Consider the following 10973-nt stretch of genomic DNA (forward strand, 5'->3'; position numbering starts at 1 on the left):
CTTTGCTTTTCTATTGCGCCAAACCATTGCTGATTCAGCAGCAATAAGCATATAGGTGAGATCTATAAGGGTCACGTCGCGGTTCATCATATAGTACTCTCTTACGAACTTACTATATGAGTTAGGAAGTGACTGAAGAACCCAATCAACAGCCATTTCCTCACAGACAACAGATCCCAACAGTGTGACTTCATCCCTAGGACGTGTGCACACACCGACTTTCCTTCTTTATGTTCACTTGCCAAAAGGGCTTGAGTGATCTTGAACTTTTCAAGCCTTTGAACTTGTGGGTTAGGGGGAATAATTGGAGGAGGAGGAGGAAGTGAAGCATGATTTCTTGTTCCTCGATCGAATCGTGGAATATCATCTTCATGTGGAATGCTTGTTCCACGGGATTTGGGAAGACCATAGTTGTCAAACTTTGACATCTACAAAATGGGAGAAAACAAATTCAAGTTAGTTGATAGATTGAGTCCTTAGTAAATTAGCCAAATGAAATACTAAGGCTAGGACCCAACACAATATTCTACAACTCGGGAGAGGGATGCCGTAACCCTAATTGCAGAATATTTGAAGGTAAGTGAATGACGATTCACTAATTTCCACCATGAAAAACGAAAAAGAAATTTAAGTTTTAAATCTATGAAAACTCCTAGATCCTTTGAGATTCATTGAACTTTCAATGGCATCTTTAAATCTCGATATGCCCCTCTTGTTTGTGACTGGGATGCCGAGGATCACAAAGCGGGTGTGAATAACCATGCAAACTACATGGTGCCCTCACATGTTACAGTCACCTATTCGATGTGCCAGTAAACCACACACGCTCCACCGAACTATGACAAACATTGAGTCACCCTTTGCTACCTTTGCTTAGAACCACTTAGTGTGCCGGTAAACCACACACGCTCCACTAACGTCTTCGCAAGGGCACAAAGTGTAATTCCATGGAATTGCATCAATTCACTTTTCCTAAGTAACTAAGATTGGGAATTTGTAAAACATTTAGTTACTTTGTATTTCATTATACTTATAATGGAAGGTTTCGTCCTATCCTACCCGTTCGGCTAACGACCCTCCACTAGTCAAGAGTGCGGTGGGTAAGAGTGGATACCCATTCAATCGCCATTTTATAGGCAATTTCCTTAAACACCCCTTATAGACCAGCTTCTTGAATGAGACCTACTAACGGTAAGACTAACTTTTACTCATACATATATAATGTTAGACTTTTAATGTTATATATATTATAGGGTGTATTTTATACTTTTAAAATACTATGTGGTTAACTTTAACAATTACACTTTTAATTCAATTAAATTTTAAACCTTTTCCTACCTTTGCTTAGAACCACTTAGTGTGCCGGTAAACCACACACGCTCCACTAACGTCTTCGCAAGGGCACAAAGTGTAATTCCATGGAATTGCATCAATTCACTTTGCCTAAGTAACTAAGATTGGGAATTTGTAAAACATTTAGTTACTTTGTATTTCATTATACGTATAATGGAAGGTTCCGTCCTATCCTACCTGTTCGGCTAACGACCCTCCACTAGTCAAGAGTGCGGTGGGTAAGAGTGGATACCCATTCAATCGCCATTTTATAGGCAATTTCCTTAAACACCCCTTATAGACCAGCTTCGTGAATGAGGCCTACTAACGGTAAGACTGACTTTTACTCATACATATATAATGTTAGACTTTTAATGTTATATATAGTATAGGGTGTATTTTATACTTTTAAAATACTATGTGGTTAACTTTAACAATTACACTTTTAATTCAATTAAATTGTAAACCTAAACTTTTATGGATTTATTAAAGCTCCTTTAATTATACACCTTAATTAATTAATAAAACCATAAGGGTGTAAATTGAACTTTTCAAAACATTACTAGGGTTTTAGAATTTAACATTCCTAATTAAACTCTTAATCAACTTTTAAATTCCAAAACTTGAGGGCAAGTTTTGAAACCTTTTTCAAAACATTAGGGTTTTTAACTATTTAAATTTCAAAACTTCAAAACTTTTGGGTTCAAATTTAAACTGTAAAACCTAAAGGGGAAAATATGAAACTTTTCATAACAACAAGGATCAAATAAAAAATAATTTTAAATTAACATTTAATCACATAATTATCCATATTTGATTTATTTAATGATTTCTTGCAAAACAATTTATCAATTTACTCAAAATAATTAATCAATTATCTTATAAGGAAACAATTATCTTATTAATTGATAAATATCTTCATTTAGATCAAAAATATAGTCAAATATATCATATAATCGGATTAATATTGATCTAACATGATAAGGTAACTATCCATATGCAAAAACAACAAGAAATCCCGAGATAAGCATTATCTGACGAGTTGACTCGTCGAGTCAAGCGTGGACTCGTCGAGTCACCCTGGACTCGGCGAGTCCAGCCTTTAGAACACCAAAAAATCGAATTTTTGTAGATATACAATGCATCAATACAATTGAAACCATCCTAGGCTCTGATACCACTGATGGGTTTTGGTCATAAGACATCCTATGTGCTCATACAAACCCTAATGCTTGGATCTAGGCTTCTCTATTGTACATGCTTTGAATCCAATACTATAAACCCTAATTCTAGTATATGAAATTGATATTAACATATGAATGGGTTTAAGATCATACCTTTGATTGTTATGTAGCAATAACAATCCTAATTCCTCCTTGAATTGACTTTGGAAGGCTTAGAGTCACAAGTGTCACTCCTCTAATGGCTTACAAACACCAAGAGCAAATGGAGAAGGTATAAAGAGAGAGGAGAGAGGTTAGAATTCGTCCTTAGGACTTCTTGGGAAGGGATACGCGAATTCATAAGCCTTGGGGTCTTTATATAGGTTTAGAGATAAGGTTTCAATCATTATCCTTATCTAGTTGCTTATCCACAAAGCAACCCATAAGATAATCCTTGAATCCTTATCATAGTCGAATTCTAAGGCCTTATCACCTCAAATTCGTTCACCCTAATAATAATATAATCCTTACCTTATTTTGTAACTATCACATAATTACAAATCAGCCCCTCTAGTTTAATTAATTACACTTGATCACAAAATTAATTCCTAATTAATTATTGACCAATATTAATTAAACAAATATGATTTCTCCTTTAATATATTATTCTTATAACATATTAATAAATCATAATAACCTTTCTCTCTTTATTTATTTCTCTAATCAAGTTGCTTTGGTGAAGGCAACCCAAAAGGACCATGCATCATCGGGTCAAGTATATACCAAAATAGTTATGGACTTAGACACTAATCCAACAATAAATTGTTTAAATAAGATGAAAACCCTCAAATTTAGGGTTTCACTCAGACAAATCCTACTCACCGAGTCGGTCTCCTAACTCGTCGAGTAGGTCACTTAAACCCCTGATAAAAGATGAGTCTAATCGACGAGTTGGGCCTCCAACTCGTCGAGTCTCAGAGTAAAGCATGAAGTTTTCTCGAATTAAATACGTACCAGGAATCAGGTGTTACAAATCTCCCCCACTTATTTTAGAATTAGTCCTCGAAGTCTGCTACTGAGTCCTGGAAGACCTCGGGGTAGTGCTCCCTCATCTCGTGCTCCGGCTCCCAGGTCTATTCCGAGCCCTTGTGGTGCTGCTGCTGCACCTTTACCAGCTCCACCCTCTTGTTCCTCAGACCCTTTGATTTTCGGTCGAGGATCGCCACAGGCTGCTCGATGTAGTTCAGGTTGTCATCTACCTGAATATCCTCTAAGGGCACCACTGCCGAGTCGTCCACCAGACACTTCCACAATTGGGAGACATGGAACGTACTATGAATCTGACTGAGTTTGGCCGACAGGTTCAGTCGATATGTCACCTTACTCACCCGGGCCACAACCCTGAAAGGTCCAATATATCTGGGGCCCAGCTTACCCCGCTTCCTGAATCAATGACGCCCTTCCAAGGCGACAATTTCAGGAGTACCATATCCCCGACCTGGAACTCCAGGTCCGATCGACACTTGTCGGCATAACTTTTCTGTTGACTCTGAGTAGTCTGAAGCCTACTCCGAACCTGTTGGATCCTCTCCGTAGTCTTAAGTACCACTTCGGTACTCCCCATGACCCTCTGACCAACCTCACCCCAGCATATCGGGGTCCTGCACTTCCTACCATACAACATCTCGAAAGGAGGACAATCAATACTCGCATGATAGTTGTTGTTATAGGAGAACTAGGCCAAGGGAAGGTAAGTATCCTAACTACCTACGAAGTCTAAAACACACGCCTACAACATGTCTTCCAGATTCTAGATGGTCCTCTCACTCTTACCATTCGTCTGCGGGTGAAAAGCAGTGCTGAAGTGCAGACGAGTACCCAACTCGTCGTGAAACTTCTTCTAGAATCTGGAAGTAAACCGTACGTCTCGGTCCGGAATCACTGAGGTTGGCACTATGTGCCGAGCTACTACTTCTCGAATGTAGATATCGTCCAACTTCTCGGCCGAGATGCTCTCCTGGATTAGTATGAAATGGGCACTCTTGGTCAACCGATCCACGATGACCTAAATCAAATCCACTCCCCGTACATTCCTAGGAAGCTTTGAGATGAAGTCCATATTAATATCTTCCCATTTCCACATGGGAATGTCCAACGGTTGCGTCTTGTCGTGAGGCCTCTGGTGCTCGACCTTGACCTTTCTGTAGGTCAAGCACCCCTTGACGTACCAGGTGATGTCCCACTTCATGCAGAGCCACCAGTAGTCGGGTGGAAGATCTCTATACATCTTCGTCGCCCAGGGATGGATAGAAAACTTGGATTTGTGTGCCTCCTCCATCAATACCTGGTGCACACCTCCATGATATGGATCCCACACCCTACGGTGAAGAGTCAACAACCCACGACTTTCATAGTAGAAGGAGGAAACCAGACCCACAATATGCTCGCTCTTACGATGTTCCTCCTTCATGGCCTCCTGATGGGCCTCTCGAATCAGCTCCAACAGCGGAGTCACAACCGTCATCCTCATACAGATTTTATTCTGTCAGAATATTTTTTTTTGTTAGAATGATGTTCTTTCAGAATTTTATTCTATTAGAATATTATTGAAAAATAACAACATTTTTTAATCCGATGTTGAAAAATAACAACATTCTAATATATATTTATACATTCGAACTTAAAAACAAATTCATACATATTGTTACAAATTAAAAGCCTTATACATTTTATTATAATTATACATATTCTAAAAAAATATCAACAAAAATGAATAAATTTTTAAAAAATAACAACATTCTAAAATTATGAGTATAATCAAACTTTATTCATTCTTCAAGTTATTCCTATTAGGTCTCCAACGCATTGTTCTAGTCAATCCTATCACAAAATACAACAAAAACTAATAATGATTAAAACATGTTACTTGCAATTACCTATCACTTTATATATTCTGGTAGAATACATAAAATATGACAAATTACATTAAAAAAGAATAATAGTCAATCTAAGAGAAATATCTATTACAAAAAAAAGGCAATCCAAGAGAAACATCTATTACAAAAAATAAATAAATAAATAAATAAATAAATAACAGGTAAACAAAGATTCTAAAAGAATCATCAAATATAAAGTGTAGTTACCATTTAATTCTGATAGAATATATATATGCAATTACCATTTATAACATCATACAATTACCCATTACTATTCTGTAACCAATATATATATGCAATTACCATTTATAACATCATGCGAAATCATCCTTGTGATTTGGTCAAAATTGTTCGTTTGGTCCCTAACTTTTTTTTGCACTCGGATCGTCCCTGTGGTTTGATTTTCTTGCATTTTTTGTCCCTGTGGTTTGGTCAAAATTGCACGTTTGGTCCCTAACTTTATGTATATAAGGGAAGAACAACGCAACAAAATCAAACCACAGAGACGATCCAAGTGCAAAAAAAAAAAAAAAATTTGGACCAAATGTGTAATTTTTGACCAAACCATAGGGACGATTTCAGTATTTTACTCTATAAATTTTTTAACAAACATTCTTAGAGAATCATTAAACCTAAAGTGTAATTATCATTTTAAATTCTAACCGAGTGTATTTTAACATAATACACTATACAAAGCATAACGTATTCTTACAGAATCTACTATATTGTGTATTTGATTTTCCTAATAAAATCAGTATTCTGTTAGAATACATTGTATAATAGTTTCTTTTTAGTAGTATGTGTAATGAAACCATGAAAACTTATCATGTATAATCAAGTTGCAACATAAATTAATAAAATAAATAAAATTACCTAGGTGAGTATATTTGTGTGTGAAGGTCCATGAGCAATTCGAGCATTTCTCACAAGTTGGAATGAAATATCAACGTTTTAATCATCATCTTCTTTATGTTAGTTATATAAACATTATCACCGACCTGGAAGGTGTTAGAAAGACATCAAAAATATTCTAAGCATGAAAAGATCTTTAATCATAAGGTATTCATGACGTCATTTAAAAACCTTTTGAATTTGCTATTTTATATTGCATTTCTGTATTACCACTAAAGATGTATCACGTAATAAAAAATGAATAATGATTGTATCTCCTAAGAAAAAATATTAACCAACCATTTATATCAAGATTTCTATGTCATTACATCTTTTTTAAACCAAAAATATTTTGACAAAAAATGAAATCCACCCACATCTTTTCTACTAGACATTTCATCAAACACCTTTAGGGCATACACAGATCATCACGCTTTGTAGAATGTTACTAATGAAATGAACAACTAAATGCACCAACATCAAATATATTTAAAAATAAAGATGCCTTGAACATCATTACATAATTACATATCAAAATTTCGCTAAAAAAGATATAAGAATATGATTACCTCTGATTAGAAGTAGAATACTGACAGAAAATGGTGATGAAGATGATGCTGGTATAGGAAGATGAATAATAGAGATGTAACGAGCACAAAAAAATATGAACGAAATTCATTAATTACCTGTTATGCGTGTATGATTGTATTCATCCCCGATTAGTTTTTCTTATACATTGAATTGCTAATAAAAAAGATCCCCAACAATAATTAAGTTTGAATCTAATGATAAGGCGGTTGACAATGGTGATAGGAGGCTAAAGATCGAGATCGGTGATGATGATGGTGAAAATCGATTATTTATAAACCCTAATTGCAGCCGCCAACTGAATATCGATGATTAATAAACCCTAGTGTTCTTTAGCTGAAAATCCTCCATGTTCAGCCTCCCTAGATCGATAACAACGATAACCGGCATAGAGAAAAAAAATGTAGGCGACGTGAGTCCTTTTGTTAATTTACCTATAGGTGAAAAAGAATAATATAAGAGAGGATATAAGAGAGAGACTGGGTCAAATATATTTATTTTATTTCCTTAATTGCAGGAAATCAATTAAATGATCCCTTAATTCAAAATACAAAATATCCAAAATACCCTTAAATGATTTATTTAATTATTTATTATTTCTTAAATTTTATTTGGTGCATTTAGAAACACAATAGTTACTAGAAACATTTGAACCTTTCTCTCTGTCTCTCTGTCTCTCTCTCTCTCTCTCTCTCTCTCTCTCTCTATATATATATATATATATATATATATATATATATATATATATATATGTATGTATATGTATATAGGTTCAGGACGTTTTTACGACTACAGTCTTCTAAAAAACAATCTTCAAAACTTTGTCGACATAGATGTTTTCCCGCCTACAAACATAAGTGTTCAAAAAGATATTTTTTCAAAAAACAAACAACACCTAAGTATTACGGTTCCACCTAAATTTCAAATTTAAAGGAATTAAAATAAATAAAACAGCATAGCTTAATAATCTTACGTACCTAAATATACAATGGTTGCTTAAACTTTCTCCAACCTTTTTATTTAATATGCACATCTCAATACCTTGTATAAATTAATTCAAATTTAATCATTAAATTAAAATAAATAGTTATTCAAAAGTTACAATAAAAAAAAAAAAAAAAAAAAAAAATCAAACCTCTAATTTGTGAGTGTTACACTTTCTCTACCAAAAGTGAGACAATGGTCTCCTACTTATAGGATGATTTTAAGGCTTCTTATGGGCTTAACCCACATGGTCGGTCTATGTTACGCTAAGCTTAATAAGGGTGTGGTCTTAGATAGTCCAAACATTGGCCATTATGGTTGTTTTTAAGTCTAAAACAATTACAATCTTTAAGAAAATGTTCCTTACAAGTTACAACCATTATAATATTATATAGTATTGTTAGAATCAATCCAATCTTTTCATTGACTGATTGCCCTAGTTATGCTACAAAATAAGCTCACATGACATTGGCGATAATGCTAGCCACTTATGTTGTATGCACATATTTTAACACACTCATCTTCTATTTTTCTTTATGTATGTTATAGTTGATCGTGAAAGCACCAAATCATGTAGAGAGAAGCCTCAATGAAGTGAACTAATAAGCCTTCACTAATCTACATGTATTTTCCCTCGAGCTTATTCTCAATATTGTTCATCATCATGCTGTGTGCATGCACACTAATCATGTTGCCATACTTAGAAGCCATTAATATGAGCTTAAAGTACTAAATATACCACTAATACAAAATACTTTACAGTTAGAAATCTCTCGTATAATCCAAGATATCCCTCACAACAATGGTCTTCCCCCTTTCTTGCAACTCCCTCCATGGTCAACAACCGGTCAACAACTTCCAATTCAACATTGAACTTAATCTGTAAGCACTTGAAAGGCATATACAATGATTATTGATATCATGATATGTTAGTTTTCAATGCATCAATCGGACATGATGCAACAAACATGATTCTATCAAGCCTTGCATATTTGACCGCATCTCATCCATATTAGAATTGACCATTCTACCCCTCAATCAACCTTGTGCCTGAATCTAAACAATAACACACAACATATCAATGATTTCACAACAAAGTAACTAATAACTACAAATTTTCACATGTAATTTGGAAGTACCTAAATTATATTCAATGATTTTTTTCTCCAAATCTTGAGCAGCTTCTATCATTCCCATGGTTTTATAAGCATGTATCATGGTAGCAAAAGTGATACTATCAGGTTCACAATCTTTATCTTTCATAGCCAAAAACATTTCATTCATTTTTTTCACATCACCCACATGTCCATAAACACTAATAAGACTATTAAAAAAAGTCGTATCAAGAATCACATCAGAATTTTCAATTTGCCTCATAATCGAATCAATCTTATGCAAAAGTTTGGTTTTCCCATAAGCACTCACAAGAGAACAATAAGTAACTGCATTAGGCTTCATTCCTACATGCTTCATTTTTATAAAAAACTCTTCCATTTTCTCAATATCTCCAATCCTTTTGAATGTATCGATAATTATATTGAATGTAATTGTAGTTGGAGGAATGAATCTTTTTGTCATATAGTCGATTACATACCCCATTTTGTCATACATCTTTGCTTTCCCATACGATTTAATCAAGATATTAAATGTCATCACATTCGGTTTTATCCCCATTAGTTGGAATTCATCAAACCATTTTTCCATTTCTGAAATCATCCCTGAATTCCCATACGCATCAAGAACTGAATTACATGTGAAAGAATCTGGAAGACAAGTTTCATCTTCCTCAAGCATCTCTGTTAACATATTCTCCATTTCTTTAAACAATCCAGCTTTTCCATATCCATCAATTATGGTGTTATATGTGACAATGCTGGATTTGATTCCTAAATATGACATATCAGCAAGAATATGTTCAATCATATCAAATCTGCGATGTTTAGTGCAAGAGTTGATTAAGATTGAGTAGGTGTAAACATCGGGTTTGCAATCGAGGATTAATTTCATATCATCGATGATTTCTAGGGCTTTTTCAAGGAGTCCGGAGTAGCCATAAGCACTAACAAGTGCAGTGTAAACGTCAATGGTGGGTTTGAGTCCATCCTGCAACATGACCTCGATAAGATAGCTCGCTTTCATGGGTTGCTTGCATTTCGCGAGCATTACAAGTAGCTTTGTGTACGTTTGGCATCTTGGTTCATACCAGTGTTGATTACGAAGAAGATCGAATATCTGGACACAAACAGTGTAGATTCAATGATAAAAAGGTTACAGATTGATTAGGTTTAAGTTAACGACTTGCAATTGAAGTGGCACATAGAAAATCCAACGAACCTTAAGAGCAGATTCCCAGCGTCTATGGCGGATAGCGTTGTCCAAAGCTTCCAAAAGAAGTTTCGGAGAAAAGCGGTTATGCTTGACAGAGGTGGAATTGGCTTTTCTCTCAATTGCTTCGATGGCAGCCTCTGACCTCAGAATATAAGACAAGTGTTTGTCGGTGGACTTTTGGATACCTTTTGAAGAAGGAACGGGAGACTTCTTCTTGGCTGCTGTGATAAGCGACGACGATGGGTTTGAGAAAGGGTGTTGGCGTTCGTTCAGGAATTTCGTCAAACAGTTGGTGGGCGAATATTGCAGTGAAGAAGATAGGTTTTTCACAAGACCATAGTCGTGAATAGAGAGCTCCATCTCACAAGAACAGAGGTTGATTTCAGGTTTGCGAGGTGAGCACGGATTGAGGTACCATTTTATGGCAATTTTATCTTGAATGAAAGTCGACTGTTTGATAGAAAACGAAGTACGACTTGAGTGATTTAAAAAACTATTGTTATCGAGTCTTTTGTTACGTAATAAAATTATAAAATTATATTTAAGCGTCTGGACTTCGAAATTTATTTTAACAACAAACAAAATTGTGTAATTTTCTAGAAATTTTTACCTAAACTCGATACAAAAAAATATATATATATTTTTAGGCATGGTTTATCCATTTTAACATTTTTAAAATACGAAAAAGCTCTTGTAGCTTGATAATAGTGAGGGGGTGTTTGGGATTGTGGTTTAAAAGTGTTTATTTGTT

General features: G+C 34.9%; 1 protein-coding gene across 1 annotated transcript; it reads right to left on the bottom strand.

Annotated features, from left to right (window-relative positions):
* Window positions 1-8484: 8484 nt before the first annotated feature.
* LOC145043159 (LOW protein: PPR containing protein) lies at window positions 8485-10749 on the bottom strand. The gene is made up of 3 exons (XM_078991726.1): window positions 10229-10749; window positions 9034-10126; window positions 8485-8950 (listed from the first exon to the last, which is right to left on the bottom strand). Exons 1-3 carry the CDS (start codon window positions 10580-10582, stop codon window positions 8922-8924), a joined length of 1476 nt encoding a protein of 491 aa, XP_078847852.1. The 5' UTR covers window positions 10583-10749; the 3' UTR covers window positions 8485-8921.
* Window positions 10750-10973: the final 224 nt, after the last annotated feature.

Source organism: Lactuca saligna, chromosome 4, assembly GCF_052625555.1.
Source record: "Lactuca saligna cultivar CGN05327 chromosome 4, ASM5262555v1, whole genome shotgun sequence".
Classification (NCBI taxonomy): Eukaryota; Viridiplantae; Streptophyta; class Magnoliopsida; order Asterales; family Asteraceae; genus Lactuca; species Lactuca saligna.